The following is a 19167-nucleotide window of genomic DNA, read 5'->3' as shown; positions in this document are numbered from 1 at the left end:
CCTATACCGAGCCTTTCTGAGCAGTAGTTCTGGGCAAATGGAGCTATTTTCCTAGGAAATTTATATAAAGAAACTTGAAATAGCCTTGTGCATATCCTGGTATTATATTTGCACAGTATTCAAGACCTTATTTGAATCTGTAGTAAAATGCATGTTTATTACAGTGGAAAAGGGAGTGCCCTACACAGCAAACACTTTGCTGTGATTAGATCTCTTGATGATACATATACGATACACAGGCTAGTTCCACCTTCAGCTGACATGCTTATTTAGTTCGCTACATGAATTAAACTACAGCACTGTTTTTCAAAAGGGATGCAACCGGCCTCCCTGCTGAGGCTCTGATCTTTTTCCAAGAGGGACTCAGGCAAGTCTAGAGAAAATGAAGAGAAGACTATACTCTCACCCCGCCCCCCCACCCGCTTATTTATTTTTTAAAAGGGCATAGCCAATGCTGTATCTAGAATATTCAATAAACATTCCTGTATTTTTGCTGGTTTCTACATGGATACAAGCCAGCTGACAAGAAACAAGAACATCGCTGACCCTGCCTTCATATTAAATTATGCACCTTTTTCATGCACCTTTTTCTGTGGGACAAATACAGAAGAATCCAGAACTAGAGGCAAGACAGGCCTGGATAACCAAGCTATAGCAATTTTCTACACCACATTCAGAAGTGTAACCCCAATGCCTACAGAAAAACTACAGCCCTCATCCTTTAAGTAACTCTAGATAGGCAAACAGGAGCGCCAGTATGGAGCCATATTGGGGTTCCATATGGGTGCAGCTGCTTGTCTGTACAGAGCCTGTCCTGGGCTAGGACCTAGATTAGTTATTTGCATTCTGAAGTGATAGCAAGTGGGGGAGAAATAAATACACTGATTTCTCACTTTTCATTCCAAATAATTGTGCCATGACACTAAACATTAAATTGTGCAATATTATGTTACGTACATGCAATTTTACATCTAACTTGAATTAATGCACCATACTATAATACTTTGAAGAGCAACATTTATCACTAGCCCACCTTTTGTTTTCATGCCTATTTTGTGTTATATTGTTGGATTTCAAGTTGTTAATCCAAATTTATCATGTGGGTAGCAAGTTAGCTGAACAGTTACCAAATAATAACTCAAGTTTCCCTTTATTTGCATTTATTTAAAATCATTCCCAAGGTATCTGAGCAAATTGGCATCTTCTTTATGCTCCCGATTTTCTATTAAAATCAGAATTGACTGACTACTTGATTGCCTCATTTGTAATCTAGCATCAAAGGTAGAAGGAACATTTTGTAACTGGCAGTCCTGGAGTTACAACAGCTGGGGATCTTACTAAAAATCAAGATGCCCCATTTATTTTATCAGTTAAGGCAAGTCTAATGAAATATGCTGAGATTTCTACAGTGATCTAATGGACTTATGTGCCCAACTCACATAAACTTTAATTAGAAGAAGGGTGCCTAAGTGGTTTAGGTGCCACTAAAAATCATAGCCTATCCACATATTATTCCTAACTGTTCCTCAGTACTGATAATTTTATTATTAGGGCTGTCAATTAATCACAGTTAATGTATGCAATTAATGCAAAACAAATTAACTACATTAAAGAATAGTCACAATTAATTACCATTTTAATCACACTGTTATACAATAACAGAATACCAATTTAAATGTATTATATATTTCTGGATGTTTTTCTACATTTTCAAATATATTGTTTTAAATTACAACACAGAATACAAAGTGTACAGTGCTAACTTTATAGTATTATTTTTATTACAAATATTTGCATCATAAAAAATATAAACAAAAGAAATAGTATTTTTCAATTCACCTTATACAAGTCCATTCAATCCTACTTCTTGTTCAGCCAATCACTAAGACAAACAAGTTTGTTTACATTTATGGGAGATAATGTTGCCCACTTCTTAACTACGTCACCTGAAAATGAGAACAGGTGTTCACATGGGATTGTTGTAGCCGGCGTTGCAAGGTATTTATGAGCCAGATATGCTAAAACATTTGTATGCCCCTTTGTGCTTTGACTTGTAGGCACTAAAGTTTTACCTTGTTTTGGTTTTGAGTGCAATTATGTAACAAAAAAAAATCTACATTTGTAAGTTGTACTTTCATGATAAAGGGATTGCCCTACAGCACCTGTATGAGGTAAATTGAAAAATACTATTTCTTTTGTTTATATTTTTTACCGTGAAAATATTTGTAATCCAAAATAATAAAGTGAGCACTTGTACACTTTGTATTCTGTGTTGCATTTGAAATCAATATCTTTGAAAATGTAGAAAAACTTCCAAAAATATTTATAATAAATTTAAATAGGACAGGCAGTCCTTGACTTTACAACGTTCGACTTACGATGAGAGGCACTTACAACGTTTCTGAATTGATACCCTGATTCGACTTATGACAACTGGTTTTGACTTTAGGACGCTCAGTCCCGCAATGGAGTGGATTGCAGTTCTGAGTTACGAAGTTTTGACTTCCAACGCAATTTTCATTGTATTGTATTGTTTAACAGTGCGATTAAAACTGTGACCAATCACAACAATTTTTTAAAATCTCAGGATTAATTGCGATTATATTTTTAATTGTTTGACAGCCCTATTTATTGCTTGTTAGGCCTGCTTGGAAAGAACAATTGTTTTAAAAAGGCAAGGGGGGGGAGGGTAATTTGAAACTATTTTGCAGCCTACACATTTTCCAAAACAAAACAAAATTGGTTTTTCATGTCAAGCATGATCTTTGTGTGTGTTCTGGTGAAAAACCTGATGTTGGTTGAAATCAAATGTCAAGTTTCAAAAAGATAAATGTTGAGATTCCTGTTCCCAAAGATAAAGAATGAAATCCTGAAACCTTAAGGTGGATTTTCAAAGCTTCTAAGGACGCACCTTCACTGGGCTTGGAGGTGTGTTCTTATCTTGTGGTAACTGACATGATGTAAAATCCGACTTAATATACAGTTTATAGCATTCACAGGTGCTAGCAGGTTGAGATAAAGCAGGGGCAGGCAAGCTTTTTGGCCTGAGGGCTGCATCGGGTTTCGTAAATTGTATGGAGGGCTGGTTAGGGGAGGGGATCGTGGCCCGGCCCCAACCTCCTATCTGCCCCCCCCTCCAAGACTCCTGCCCCATTCAACTCCCCCTGTTCCCTGACAGCCCCCCCCCCCAGGACCCCTGCACCATCCTCACCCCCTGCTCCCTGTCTCCTGACCGCCCCCTGCCCTCCGCTGCCCCATCCAACCCCTCCTCTCATTCCTGACGGCCCCCCTGGGATCCCTGCCCCATCCAACTACCCCTTCTCCCTGTCCCCTGACTTCCCCAGGAACCCCTGCCCCTGACTGCCCCCTGCCACCCCATCCAATCCCCCCTCTGCTTCCTGACTTCCCCCCTCCAGGACCCCTGCCCTATTCAACCCCCTGTTCCCCCCCCAACCACCCCAACCCCTATCCACACCCCCGCCCCCTGACCACCACCCCGAATTCCACTGCCCTCTATCCAACCCTCCCCTGCTCCATCCCCCCTTACTACGCTGCCTGGAGCACCGGTGGCTGGCGGTACTACAACTGCGCCACCTGGCTGGAGCTGGGCCATGCCGCCGCCACCACCATGCAGCACAGAGACCAGCAGGCTCTGCAGCTGCGCTGCCCCAGGAGCTCACAGCCCTGCCGCCCAGAGCATTGCGCCAGCGGCAGAGTGAGCAAGCTGAGGCTGCGGAGGAGGGGGGACGGTGGGGGAGGGGCCAGGGGCTAGCCTTCTGGGCCAGGAACTCGGGGGCCGGGCAGGACGGTCCCGCGGGCCGGATGTGGCCCACAGGCCATAGTTTGCCCACCTCTGAGATAAAGACTATGGGAGTGTATAGGCTTTACTGTGACCTGCTTACGTAAGTGAAAGCTACAAACTGCCTTGTCTTCACTAGGATTTTACGTCGTGTTCGTTAACTTGAGTTAGCTAACACAAGGTAAGACTGCACCTTTTCTCCAAGTGAAGAGAGACCTATGGGGTTTGGATACCCTATTTCCATTGAAATTAGTGTGAAATGGGAGTTCAAATCACCTAAATGGCTTTGTAGCCTTAAACTTTTCAGATATCACTGTGAATATTTCCCTCTCTCAATGTTTTGAATTACATTACTTATATGGAAGATGCTATTTGCATTGGAAATGGGTGCTTACAATAAATCAGTTTGGAGTAAAAAGAAGATGAAAATTTCCAAGCAACAGACATCACAAATAATAAAAATAACTATAGTAAGCTAACAGCAGAAGAAACATGACTAATTAGACAACATTTCATATGTGGTAAACATAGGAATGATAATGCCTTGAAAAGTTGACTAAACTTTGCTTTTATTAAACAGGGCTGCTGACTTGAGAAAGAAAATGATTCATGATTTTTTACTGCAACACTTCAGAACTTTAATCTATAACCCATGAAAGGGTGCAAGAGCAGTTTGAATATTATGCTGAGCTTAATTATACTTAATGTGAATTATTCAGAAATGCAGCAGAGAGACTAAAAATTTATTTCGTACAAAGAAGCTTGACATTTTAATTGGTCCTTCAGAAAAGAGACAAAACAATTTCCTCTCAAGAAAATTTACATCTTCTCCATCAAAGCAGCAGCCTTAGCGAAGCAGAACTTCATTAACAAGATTAATTATCATGCCAGTGCCTGCCTCATCAGGTGTGCAGCCCAGGTGAAAAACAGAATGCAAAGTGACGAGTAACATCGTTCCTAACGTTCAGCATTGATTCTAAGAGAAAACGTGACAGTTTGAGGCCACTGTACCTTGGTCATTAGCCATTTTGTCAGGGTGCTCGACTGCAAGAAAAAGACAATATCATTAGACTGTGACAGCTCCTAGTAGCCAAGCTGACATATCAAATCAACAATTTTGTTAGCAGGTTTTCATATCAAGTTGCTGCTCTCCTGCACTTTTGGTGGATTGATTGGGACAAAGAGAGATATTTTACCTTTCCCCTGTTCAAAGAGATTCTGAAGAACAGAGAAGACAAGTACACGTCGCACTGTGTTTCACATCAAATGTAGTCACAAGTTCTTTAAAAAATAAAGCAGTTAAAAATGTATATTTCCTCAACTTGTTGGTCTCTGAACTTAGAAGTATCATCTGGGAAGTTTAATTAAGCTTGGAAGTGAAAGAGAGAGAAAGTGAAAGAGAGAGACTGTTCCTTGAATAATTGCATACAAATCACCTATGTATTGGAAACTAGATCTGAATTATAATGTTATTGTTTCAGCTTTTTGCAAAAGAGGTTTTAAATTATTTACATGCTTTTGTATAATAATTACACAAACGATGGTGTGATTTGAAGTGCACCAGACAAGGCTTCAGAATTCAGTAGACACATTGAAAGCTCTTCTGAACTGTTAGCAGCTCCCAGCATATTATTAAATGATAGATAGTATTAAGCTTCCCTTCAGATTCAGAAATAGCTACCATTATGGAAAATTATCCAATTTTCTGGTTAATAAAATTTTAAAGGAATTTAAGCTACAGGAGATTTTTAAAAAAAGATTTTGACACACTTGAGTTTAAGTAGCTGAGTAAGCAGTCTATAAATGTAGGGTGGTTTTTAAAGGCCGGTCTATTCTCCCTTTGAAGAACACTACATTATCTGGTTACCCACCTTCATGTTATGACCACCATGTTATCCCATGGCTTAGCTTACAAGATGTTGCCATGAGCAATAAAGGCCCAAGATGGTGGAAACGTACATGTAGCACAATGACATTAGTGTGTTTATTTCTGATAACAATGTCATCAGCACCTGTTATCATGGTAACTTCCATTAGTACTTATGAAAGTTCCATGCCTGCAACAAAGGGAAAACAGACTCTTCAATGATCACCATGCACTCAACTATTTTAACTATAAAAAGAACAGGAGTACTTGTGGCACCTTAGAGACTAACAAATTTATTAGAGCATAAGCTTTGTTAGTCTCTAAGGTGCCACAAGTACTCCTGTTCTTTTTACGGATACAGACTAACACGGCTGCTACCCTGAAACCTATTTTAACCATGTTAACAGAGAAAAATGTATAGAGTTGTACATATTCCCTCAAAGTTTCTAGAAATCTTTTGGGGAGAATGGGTTTCCCTGCTGAGTCATATCTGGGATTATGACCTTCCCCGGAAAACAAATTTATTTATAAAAACATTAAACCCTTGATTGCAACTGCAGTTACCTCATTCCAACTATTTATGACATTTAAAAGCTGACCTCAACTTTTTCTGCCTTCTTCGAGTTATTAAGGAGATGTAACCTGTGACATCTACAGTGTCGTGAAATACTGCCGTGGTGGTTCAGTAGGTAACATTTTTCTCTGGCAGGTCATAAAGGTTCACATTTTGTACAGTTTAGGAGCAAGGATTTGCTTTTTAACCACCACTCCAATACAGCATTAGAGGGCACTCTAATGCTAGAAATGCTGCCCCACATCAGCTTTGCCAAACAGAAATGGGACATCAGCAATACATATTCCTGATGTCCTGCAGCAAGTCCCCAAATAAAGACTTTCCCTGCTTATCTTGGTATAATGGCATTGGTAATATCTGACAAAATTGAAAAGCCAGGATAATTTTTTCTCTCTCTCTCCTTTATATAAACAACTGACCATGTATTTCATTCATCCTTGAAATAAAGCCTATAGATGTACTGCATGTATACAGATTTGTACAAAATGCAGTATGTGCATTTTCATATTGTTATCTATGCATGTTGGTTTATTTTTGTGTGCGATATTAATAAACAGTTCAAATACTATTATTTTATTTGCTTCACTGAAAGTTCAGTAGATAATTATGAGTTGTTTCTAAGTTGAAGCTGAAATTTAGAATCAAATTATGTTTCAGTTGAAAGGGGGTTAAGTACAGTTCTGGGATTAATCAGTTTCTGCTGCAGGTGAAAAAATAAGTTATTAATAACTTAATTTGAAAGAATGAGTGGATCTCCTACTGATCTGACACTACTACATTCAGACTTTCTTAGCTAGCCTTTTCATAAGGCAGTCAGAAGTAAATTCCAGACTGGAGTTGCTTCCCTATCTTGCTAAATGGATTCCAGTTACTTTACTTCAGAAATCTACCATTTAATGTTATTAATTTACATACAGTAAATCTAGTGGAACATTGAGATTGAAGTTCTGCTTTCCCACTTGTTACTGCATGCATCTTTAACTTCTAGAGGAATCCATGTCAATATGCAGTTTAATATTTCAACACATAAACATATAATTTACTTCTAATTTTCTTTATATTTTTTTCAGGACATTTAATGAAATCAACTGGAACTTGTTCACATAAGAACTAAATAAAACCCGAATACCTGATTCAGGTTTTGGTCCATAATATATAACAATAAAAAAGTGACGCATTCCCTAGTAATTAATTATGGGGTAGATAATCACATCTCATACCCTCATCTCCTCCAGGCACATAAGAACTACCTGGTAATGCCTGTATCAGAGCAATTATGTCTTAAATGATGAATATGACCAGCCAAAGAACATGCAGGCTGATCCTCAGCTGGAGTTATGACACTTTAAAACAGCTGAAGATCTCTCCATTGGATTACATTGTTACCAATGGATCTGAGGGGGAAAACCATAAGCACTTTTGCTTATCTGGCAGTGATATTTACAATAAAACGTATCTGTTCTCATACAGATCACTGCATTTTTCATTACTAAAGGCATGTTACTGGAAAAAAAAAATCAGCTGCAGTTTTATACCCGACTAGGGGTTTGGTTTCCTTGAAAGAGCTTTGTGTGCTATAATATCTTAAATCAGATAAGGGGTGACTTTATAGATCTTTGATGCTTACTTAGTTCCTTGTGGTTTAAAATATCTTGTGATCAAAACATATATTTGCCAACAGAGCATTCATTACCATAAGTCACATGCATATCTCCTGTTAATAATCATTAAGGTCAGGAAACCAACATTTTTGCATAATTCAGAATGCACTCAAGTCTTCAGAAGCTCTTTTCACCTTTTATGTACAGACAGATTTGTCAAAAATCAGCTGAATATTATTGAACACGACATATTTAGGGTGGATAACATTAAATATTCATGTCAGGGTATTAAACATAGTCCTTGTAGACTATTACAAGATGTAACAAATGTGTAAATTTATCTTTTTGGTATCTCTTGATGCTCTCTGATATAGAATTAATTTCCCAAATGAATTTTATGGTACTTTGTGTAAACACTACAAAGTAGGTGATATCTAGTCCATTAATCTTTTTCTTTAGTTAGATATCTGGGTCTCTGTATCTTTTGATGTCTCATTACTCTGTCATTATTATATTTTGATTCTTTGACTCACTTTAAATTCTCTCTAACAGAGTTATTTTACTTGGCACAAATTGGGAGCATGAAATTAAGTTGGCACCCATCTAGTTGATAGAGACTAAGCACTTGCAAAGTGATTTCTATTCACATTTCATGGTAGTTGAGAATGAATAATCAGGAGCCTACAAATAATTAATTCAGAGTGAAACCAGACTTAGACAAGTAAGTCCTGAAAATCTGGATAGACTGTGATAAGGTCTGAACAAATTGATACATATATATTTTTTTTCATTTTTCTGATTCATGTTAATTCACTAAAACTGTTATATGAGGGTTTTCACAGTTAGCCTGAATATTTGATAACATGCTCTTAATACACATAGATAACGGCTAGCCCTCTGCCAATGCTGCTGAGTGCACTGGCCCATTCATTACGATGCTTCCTTAATGGTAAATGCTAGGGACTGACTGAAAATGGAGTCTCCCTTCCCTCCTTCAAAAGCAGCAAGAGTAGGAAAAATTACATTTCTGTTCCAATATTTGTTAAAGGCTGAACTTGCATAATACCTCTTTCCTACAAGGAAAACAAGGATGAGATGTATCTAGATCTACAAAGTATTGCATATGAATTGTCCTTTTGATCAGTCATTTTTCTTGGGCTTTCATATATATATTTAAATTAAAGATAGGCCTGAAGCAGAATATTGGATCCAGACCTCCCTCTTACTCCCCACAAATGGAATTGGATCTGAAACCTCTGATCAGATCTTTTCAGCTCTGGCCCATGTTCATTTTAAGCAGCCTTCTGTCAAGACATTATTTTTTATACTCAAAGCTTTGGAATTTTTGCTCTGGAAAAGCTACAGCTCTACTCCATGTGACCCTAGTTTCCTAAAATAGGCACATAGCTTATGTCACTTTATTTGTTTTCTTAATTAATTGCCTTTTAAAAAAGAAGACTTTATACTGTCATGTAACTACATGAGTGACAGTTTCAAACATAAGGTGCACAGTTGCTGCCAGTATCCTTTGTACCACCCTCAGTAATATAGTCTCTTTTCATGGCTAATAATGTAGGGGCAGATTGTGACAGATCTTTGCGTGTGTGGATTATCTCTCCACTTCCACTTGCAATGGGGCCAAACATGGTTGCAGTCCAGAGTTCCAGTAAGCACAGGCACTTCTCCCCGTTAACACACGCTGAGGCACAAGTCATTGAAAAGGTCCCCCTCATCTTGCTTTTCCATCACATTGGCCAGCAAGAGAGATATCTGGCACAGACCTGTTTAGGCCTACAAATGGTTTGTTCCAAGTAAGAGAGAAAATTCCATATGTACCCAATTAGACTGTGCCTCCGACAGTGTTGATCTTTTCTTTAATTATTTTGCATTTGTTTGATCAATTAAAAAGAAGGGAATCATAATTTTGTATCCCTATTTTCTAGATATGTGAGTGAGTCACTACTAGTCCTTTACAGCCACCAACAGAGATAAAATAAATACCAAAGTGAAACAGTGTCTCACTAGAGAAACCGCAATCATGTGCACTTAGCTTCCTTGTTCATGGGAGGAAGTGGAATGATGTCAAAGTTTTTTTACCCAATGGTATGCATGTGAATACAGCTGCTGCATAATTGTGGTGTTCATTTTTGTCTACTATATCCCTAGCTACAGTCTCTCAATAACGGTTTCAGAGTGCCTTCTAGAACTTTCTTATTAGCATTAGCATAACAGACTCCTAGTGTCACTGAAGTAAACTGCAAGCATTGAAGCATGAGCATTTTGTACATCTCATTAATATCCAGCTATCTAAGAGAAAAGTTCAAACCTTTCAGAGTCCGGAAGAGAATAGGGTCAGAGAGCGGTCCCACTCCTTTGGCATTGCGAGCTTGGATTCTAAAGTAATACACTGTATCTAGGTTGAGGTCCATGATTTGATGAGTAAGTCGGTCACCACTGATTGACTCCATAACCCAGTCATCAATTGGAGCATTCTTGTCCAAGGTGTAGAACAGAATATAAGCTGCATAAACATTGTCTTGGTTAGTACATATACTGCATTTTACAAACTATATTCAAAATTCAAATTTCAGACATGATAAATGTTTTTTATTTCACCTACATTAACGACAGGTCTTTCATTAAAATCTATTTTGATGAATGTTACAAGAATTAATGCATAATTTTCCTATTTCAAGATCAGAGTATCAATTGCAGTATTCACTGCAATATAAAACATAGGATTAACAATTAGGGAAATACCTAGCAAGCTTTATTGTGTTATATTTGTTACTTGTACATTGCACTTGTCAAATTCAGACTCGTGATCCAGTATGATATCAGTCAAACCATATGAGATAAGTCTTTAGTGTTTCAGGGCTGGAATAAAAATAAACTAAAAAACTAAATAACATTGATGATGCACATCATTCACTGGCTGCTCATGAGAAACTACGCAATATTTCCTAGTAACTATATGGTAAATCCATTTGAAAAACCCACAGTCACTCACTGTAATGCAATCACTGTATCTCACAATCCCCAGGAAAATAAACTGAACCACCACTGTAGGTAATTTGATTTTGTCCTAAGTGGTGCACAGGAGCCTGTCCAAAAGGTGAATACAGCTGATCCACTAAGTAATGATGACCATAATGTAATTAAATTTAACCTCCTGGTAAGGGGGAAAATACCAAAGAAACCCACCACAGTAGCATTTAACTTCAAAAAGGGGAACTACACAAAAATGAAGAAGTTAGTTAAATGGAAATTAAAAGGAACAGTCACAAAAGTGAAATGCCTGCAAGTTGCATGGAAACTTTATTAAAAAACCATAATAGAGGCTCAAACTAAATGTATACCCCCAAATAAATAGATAACTAAAAAACAGTACAAGGACCAAAAAATGTCACCATGGCTAAACAACAGAGTAAAAGAGGCAGTAAGAGGTAACATTTAAAAATTGGAAGTTAAATCCTAGTGCGAAAAATAGAAAGGAACATAAACTCTAGCAAGTCAAGTGTAAAAGTATAATTAGGCAGGCCAAAAAAAAATTTGAAGAACAACCAGCAAAAGGTACAAACACTAAGAGCATTTTTTTTAAGTACATCATAGGAATCTTGCAAAACAATCAGAGGGGCACTGGATGATCGAGGTGCTAAAGGAGCACTCAAAGATGACAACGCTGTTGTGGAGAGCTAAATAATTTTTTTGCATCAGTCTTCACTGTCAAAAATATGAGGGAGATTCCCACACCCGAGCCATTCTTTTTAGGTGACAAATCTGAGGAACTGTCCCAGACTGAAGTAATAAGTCACCAGAACCAGATGGTATTCATCCAAGGGTTCTGAAGGAAAATGCAGAAATTGCAAATGTGAAATTGCAGAACAACTAACTGTGGTATGCAATCTATCACTTAAATTAGCCTCTATATCAGATGACTGAAGGATAGCTAATGTAATTCTGATTTTAAAAAAGGATCCAGAGGCAATCCCAGCAATTACAGGCCAGTAAACTTAACTTACTACCTAATTTCTTGCCTAACTTACCAGGCAAATTGAATGAAACTATAGTAAAGAACAGAATTATTAGACATACAGTTGAATACAACATGTTGGGGGAAAATCAGCACAGCTTTTGTAAAGGGAAATCAAGCCTCAACAGTTTCTTTGAATATGTCAACAAACATGTGGATAAGTAAAAACAATGAGGAGTCCTTGTGGCACCTTAGAGACTAACACATTTATTTGGATATAAGCTTTCATGGGCTATAGCCCATTTCATCAGCTGCATTGAGTGGAAAATACAGTAGGCAGTATATATATTACAGCACATGGAAATATGTGAGTTGCCTTATTGGGTGGGGGGGTCAGTGTTAACAAAGCCAATTCAATTAGGGTGGATGTGGCCCATTTCCAACACCGTTGACAAGAAGGGGTGAATATCAACAGAGGGAAAATTATTTTTTGTAGTGACCAAGTCACTCCCAGTTATTCACGCCTAATTTCATGGTGTCAAGTTTGCAAATTAATTCCAGTTCTGCAGTTTCTCGTTGAAGTCTGTTTTTGAAGTTTTTTTGTTGAAGAATGGCCACTTGTAAGTCTGTTATTGAGTGTCCAGGGAGATTGAAGTGCTCTCCTACTGGTTTTTGAATGTTACAATTCTTGATGTCTGATTTGTGTCCATTTATTCTTTTGGGTAGAGACTGTCCAGTTTGTCCAATGTATATGGCAGAGGGGCATTGCTGGCACATGATGGCATATATCACATTGGTAGATGTGCAGATGTACGAGCCCCTGATGGTGTGGTTGATGTGGTTAGGTCCTATGATGGTATCCCTTGAATAGATATGCGGACAGAGTTGGCAATGCAGTTTGTTGCAGGGATTGGTTCCTGAGTTAGTGTATCTGTTGTGTGGTGTGTAGTTGCTGCTGAGTATTTGGTTCAGGTTGGGGGGCTGTCTGTAAGTGAGGACTGGGCTGTCTCCCAAGGTCTGTGAGAGATCACCCTTCAGGATAGGTTGTAGATCTTTGATGAGGTGCTGGAGAGGTTTTAGTGGGGGGGGGGGGCTGTAGGTGATGGCTAGGGGTGATCTGTTACTTTCTTTGTTGGACCTAGTCTGGGTCCAACGATCACTTACACCCAGTGTCCTATAATAGGTGACTTCTGGGTACCCTTCTGGCTTTGTCAATCAAGCATTCTTAAAACTACAATACCCACCTAGGGAAGTGAAGAAACAGATTGACAGAGCCAGAAGGGTACCCAGAAGTCACCTACTACAGGACACGGGGTGTAAATGATTGCTGGACCCAGACTAGGAAGGAGTTTAGTCTGTGAAAGAAGCTTATTGGAACATCTCTGAGGGTGAGATTTACCTGTATTTAGTTTCCTACTGGATTAGGCTTAGACTTGCATGGTTGTTTTATTTTGCTTGGTAATTTAATTTGTTCTGTCTGTTATTACTTGGAATCACTTAAATCCTACTTTTTATATTTAATAAATTCACTTTTTGCTTATTAATTAACCCAGAGCAAGTAATTAGTTCCTGGGGGAGCAAACAGCTCTGCATATCTCTCTATCAGTGTTATAGAGGGCAGACAATTTATGCGTTTACCCTGTATAAGCTTTATAGAGTAAAACAGATTTATTTGGGGTTTGGATCCCATTGGGAACTGGGTATCTGGGTGCTAGAGACAGAAGCACTTCTTAAGCTGTTTTCAGTTAAGTCTGCAGCTTTTGGAGGACGTGGTTCAGACCTGGGTCTGTGTTTGCAGCAGACTAGCACGTCTGGCTCAGCAAGACAGGGTACTAAAGTCCCAAGCTGCCATGGAAAACGGGCTCAGAAGTAGTCTCAGCACATCAGGTGGCAATTCACAGGGGAGTTTCTGTGACCCAACCCGTCACAGAGTCATTGTGGATATTTTTTTGAAACCATCTGCTTAATGTGCAATGGCAGTCAAAAAGGCTAACAGAATGTTAGGAGCCATTAGGAAAGGGTTAGATAATAAGACAGAAAATATCATAATACCACTACATAAATCAATGCTACACACACAGCTTGAATACTGCATGCAGTTCTGGTTGCCCCATCTCAAAAAAAGATATATTTGAACTGGAAAAAGTTCAGAGAAGGGCAACAAATACAAGTAGGAACAGTGGCGTTGAAACATTTTTATAGTAGAGGTATTGAAAGTCACTGAACAAAACTGCAAACCCCCATATATGATGGAAACCACTTCACACCAGAGGATGCTGCTGCACCCCCAGCACCTCTACTTCCAGCACCCCCGATTAGTAGTATGGAATAGCTTCCATAGGAAGAGAGATTAAAAAGACTGGGACTATTTATCTTGGAAAAGAGACAACGAAGGTAGGAATTGATACAGATCTATAAAATTATGGACTGTGTGGAGAAAAGTGAATAAGGAAGTGTTATTTACCCTTTCACATAACACAAGAAACAGGGATCACCCTGTGAAATGAATAGGCAGCAGATTTAAAACAAACATAAGGAAGTACTTTTTCACACAAGACACTGTTAACCTGTTGAACTCATTGTCGGGGTATCTGTGAAGGCCAAAAGTATAACTGGATTAAAAAAAAAGAATCAGTAAAGTTTATGGAGGATAGGTTCATCAATGGCTGTTAGCCAAGATGGTCAGGGATGCAACCCCATGCTCTGGGTGTCCCTAAAGTGGACAACGGAAACTGGAAGTGGACAACAGGGAGATGGATCACTTGATAATTGCCCTATTCTGTTCATTCCTTCTGAAGAATCTCGCACTGGCCATTGTCTGAAGACAGGATACTGGGCTAGATGGTCCATTGGTCTGACCCAGTATGGCCATTCTTATGTAACTTATAAAATTCCACCATATAAAACCACAGTAATTGTAAAACAAACAAACAAAAACAAACAAAAAATAGAAATTAAGTATTTATATATAAAACCAAAGTGACTAAAACCACAAGAATTGTACTATGAGCAAATTAAGTCCCTGATCCAACAACCAGATCTATGACTGGACCTTCATGCTTTTGTGGACTCCCACCAATTTACATGAGACTCCACATGAGTAAAGATGGGTGAGGTTTGGATTGCAGGATTAAGCCTTATGGTAGTATTTTAAAACATAAGATGAAAGCTGACAGAAATAGAAATTATAGTAACCCTTAGAATAACAGAACTAATATGAAATAATAATTGTCTATAGAAATGATTTCCTTGGCTAGTCTAATTCTTGGGAAACTTCTTGTGTCTAAATCTTCAGCTGGTGCAAATCAACATAAGTATTATCATCAATATCCCTCTATTCACTTTAAAATAAAATAATCTTTGCAAGCCTCTGTTTCCAAATGAATTGGTGTGTTAATGCAAAGAAAAATAATGTCAGAATGAAAGACCATGATTGTACTTTTAAGATTTTTGGCATTGTATGTTAGGGTTATGTTTACAGGATTGTATGCAGTTATTTAGAGGTTGTTCTAACTATGAAAGTTCTTTGTAGTCATGTATCAGTCAGTCCATTTAGGTTAGTCTTTGTGATGACGATACGAGTGTCATGTATTACCTTAACTATGTAACATATTACAAATCATTCAATGGGATTAGTCACATTAATAAAGTTAGACACTTGCTTAAGTATTTGCAGATATGGAGTTTTGGTTGTTTTGCCTTTGCTTGACATTTCTAAATAACATTTGGCCATTCCTGGCTGCATTAAAGATTTCCTGTAAGTGTCATTTTTCAAACAATTCCACAAGGAAGAATAGTTTGTCCATGGATATTTTCAAGCAAAGTCATCTCTCACGGGCAACACTGTAAATAAGAAACTCCATTAAAGTTACTGCCTTTGATTCTTCTCTCACTTACACCTATGGAAACCAGGAGTAATTTTATTTAAGTCAATGCAGTTACACAGCAGAACAGAGAGAAGACTCAGGACCACTGACTGCCAATTAAAATGGTCATTTTTCCCTCTGAAATTGGTTTAATGTCAGAAAAACCATTTTCTATGAAAATGTTATCTTTAACAGGCCTTTCTTTTGGATGTGGTCATTGAGTGTAAAGGACTGAATATAATGCACAGGGAGATAATGAATAGAGTGTTTCCAATCTGAGGTGTTTTATCCCTGGGAAACTTCCTGACAGATCCAAATATATCTTATTTTACTGGTAAAACTGGACCAGATTCTCCACTGGTGTAAACCACCCTAGTTCTACCAAAGTCAATGGAAATATGTTGATTTACACAGGTTCAGAATCCGATACAATAGACTTTGAATTACTCACACAAGATTTATATTTAGAAGAATTCTTGTACCAACATTTATAGTTCAGGATGCTTGAGCGATATGTGTCAGGAATTATTAGTGGTATTGGTGACATACACAGACTATCTCTGACATACAGAAAATATGCTGCATGACTTCCAAGCATCTAACCCAATCGTTTGTGTTAATTAAACCATTATGTGCACATTTTTTAAGTTGAATGCTATTTGTCATAATAATTATATGTCTCTTAGATGTCTATTAAAATCCTAAAGTGATCATTTAGATGCAAAATCTCTGATAGAACCTATTATATTTTTCATACTAAATTAACATTATGGGCTTGTAATGAATGTCTTAATTTTGCATTGATGTTATCTGCAATATTTTGAACAATAAAATTTGTCTTTGTGAAGCATCCATTAAGTTCATCCTTGTCAGTCAATATTAGAGTTTTTCTGATCATCGGTGCTTTAAATTGTTATTATAAAGTTAAACATCTACAATAAATCCTACCATTTATGTGTTGTACTAAGCAACCTATCATTATATACCTTATGTATTACATTATTGCCAAACAAGCTGCTTATTATTAGTCATTTCTAATTGCCACCAGAAGACCTTTGCTCGGAATTACTACATTTAGAAAGTATATTAATGCCTTCAGCAATTAAAACTAAAGGATTTATATTCTCTCAATTCTCCATCTCACTTTAACTCCGGCACTGAATTAACTACTAATACAACTCAGCACTTCTATGCGAAAAAAAAGAAAGTTCAGATGAAATATTATAGTGGAAACAAACAAAGAAGTAAGAAGAATAACTGAGGAATGAAACCAGAAAGTGAACAGAGCTGTAAAATAAAAAGATAGACATGGGATAATATAAGCATTTACCAGTAATTTTTCCATTGGCTTCTAATGGAGGCTGCCAGCTGACAATGACAGCTCGAGGCTTCCCTTCCCGAGTAATGACTGTCAAATCCTTGGGTGCAGAGGTTGGTGCTTAAAAGAATGGAAATAATAGAACACAAACAATCAGATTCTCAGCTATATACTTGTTTTCCTTAAAATGCTATATCAGTCATTCTGCATTGACCTCTTTCCTTAGATCTGCTGATGCATTACAGATACATTCTCAGGTAATATATGTTGAGAACTAAAACCTAGATTTTTAAGGGAAACTATTGTATGATCCCATTGGTTATGGGTATTTCTGGAAATGTGGATCCTTTTTATCCCATTCCATTCCACTTTGGTGCTTATCTCTACGCATCAGTGTGGTATTTAAGCACCTACTGTACATGTTAGGGGTCTCAAGGCATCACCATATTTAATATTAATACCACTGCTTCTACCATATTACCAAGATTTTTTAGGTGCCCATCACCATTTATGAAATGAAATGAAAATACACCTAACATGAGAGATGGATATAGTAGCAATACACCTAACATGGATATAGGAGCAAAGTCCTGGGAGTATTGTGTAAGAATAATACAAAAGGAGTCCAAAATAGAGCAATATATCCCATTAAATATAGCAGGCCGGGTCTGTGAGTGTATTGTGCCTTCTTTACACTGCATCTCCATTGCATGTTTGCCACATAATCTTGCAGAGTGGTTTAGGGATGATCATTTTTGGCTTAGGGATGATCATGGGATCTTCTGGTGGTGTACAGAGTGGAGAAAGAGGGGAGTGGTTATTGTTAAAGAACATTATCAGGAGTGCACTGAGCTATACTGTTCCTGAGCTAGCTGTTCAGTGTTTGGGGTATAATATAGTAGGTGTTAATTTAGGGCTTGTCTTCACTACCGGGGTAAGTTGACCTAAGTTACGCTACTCCAGCTACGTGAATAATGTAGCTGGAGTCAACGTAGCTTAGGTTGACTTACCCCAGGGTTTTCATTGCTGGGTCGATGGGAGATGCTCTCCAGTTGACTTCCCTTACTCTTCTTGGAGAGCTGGAGTACCGGGGTCAACCGGAGAGTGCTGTGCCATTGATTTAGCGGGTCTTCACTAGCCTTGCTAAATCATCCCCTGCTACATCGATTGCAGCAGCGTTGATCTTCCTTTGGTGAAGAGAAGCCCTTAAAGAATGTCTACACTGCAATCTAAGGTGTGATTTCAGCACAGGTAGCTATAACTGTGCTAGCTTTACCCATGCAAGCACAACTGAAAATAGCTGTGTAGATGCAGTGACATGGGCTTTTAATGTGGGCTAGTAATGCAAGTAGGTATCCAGGATCCCTGGTGTGCTTGTACAGCCATGCTGAAGACTATGCCTCTTTCCTAGATTCATTCATAGATTCATGGATTTTAAGGCCAGAAGGGATCATTGTGATCATGTAGTCTGACTTCCTGTTTAACACAGGCAACAGAACTTCCCCAAAATAACTCCTAAAGCGTATCATTTGGAAAAACAAATACTTTTGATTTAAAAATTGTCAGTGATGGAGAATCTACCACGAGCCTTTGGTAAATTGTTCCAGTAGTTAATTACCCTCACTGTTAAAAATTATGCCTGATTTCCAGTCTGAATTTGTCTAGTTTCAACTTCCAGCCACTGAACTGGGTAATACCTTTCTCTGCTAGATTGAAGAACCCATTATAAAAGAGTGGGTTCCCCATGTAGACACTTACAGATTGTAATCACATCACCCCTTAACTTCCTCTTTATTGAGTTAAACAGATGGAGCTCTTTGAGTTTATCACTCTAAGGCAAATTTTCTAATCCTTTGATCAATCTGGTGGCTCTTCCTTGAACTCTCTTCAATTTATCAACATTCTTCTTGTGTTGTGGGCACAGTATTCCAGCAGCAGAAACACCAGTGCCAAATATAGAGGTAAAAATACCTGTCTACTCTTTCTCAAGATTCCCCTATATATGCATCCAAGGATCACACTAGCTCTTTTGGCAACACCGTCACACTGGGAGCTCATGTACAGGTGATTATCCACCACAACCATAAAATGTTTTTCAAGGTCACTGTGTCCCCCATCCTGTAAGTATTGCCTATATTCTCCATTCCTAGATGTATACATTTACCTTTA

At 38.1% G+C, this 19167-nt stretch overlaps 1 protein-coding gene across 1 annotated transcript in view; it reads right to left on the bottom strand.

The window, feature by feature from the left end:
- DCC (DCC netrin 1 receptor) overlaps positions 1-19167 on the bottom strand; it is a 945550-nt gene that overhangs the window by 86768 nt on the left and 839615 nt on the right. The window contains exons 19-21 of the mRNA XM_008166035.4: positions 17011-17118; positions 10168-10362; positions 4811-4843 (exon numbers count right to left, since the gene is read on the bottom strand). Coding sequence (XP_008164257.2) covers positions 4811-4843; positions 10168-10362; positions 17011-17118 — 336 coding nt within the window. The remainder of the gene's footprint in view (positions 1-4810; positions 4844-10167; positions 10363-17010; positions 17119-19167) is intronic.

Source organism: Chrysemys picta, chromosome 6, assembly GCF_011386835.1.
Source record: "Chrysemys picta bellii isolate R12L10 chromosome 6, ASM1138683v2, whole genome shotgun sequence".
Lineage (NCBI taxonomy): Eukaryota > Metazoa > Chordata > Testudines > Emydidae > Chrysemys > Chrysemys picta.
The sequence above is the reverse complement of the archived record's forward strand: the minus strand, read 5'-3'. Positions and strand labels throughout refer to the sequence as shown.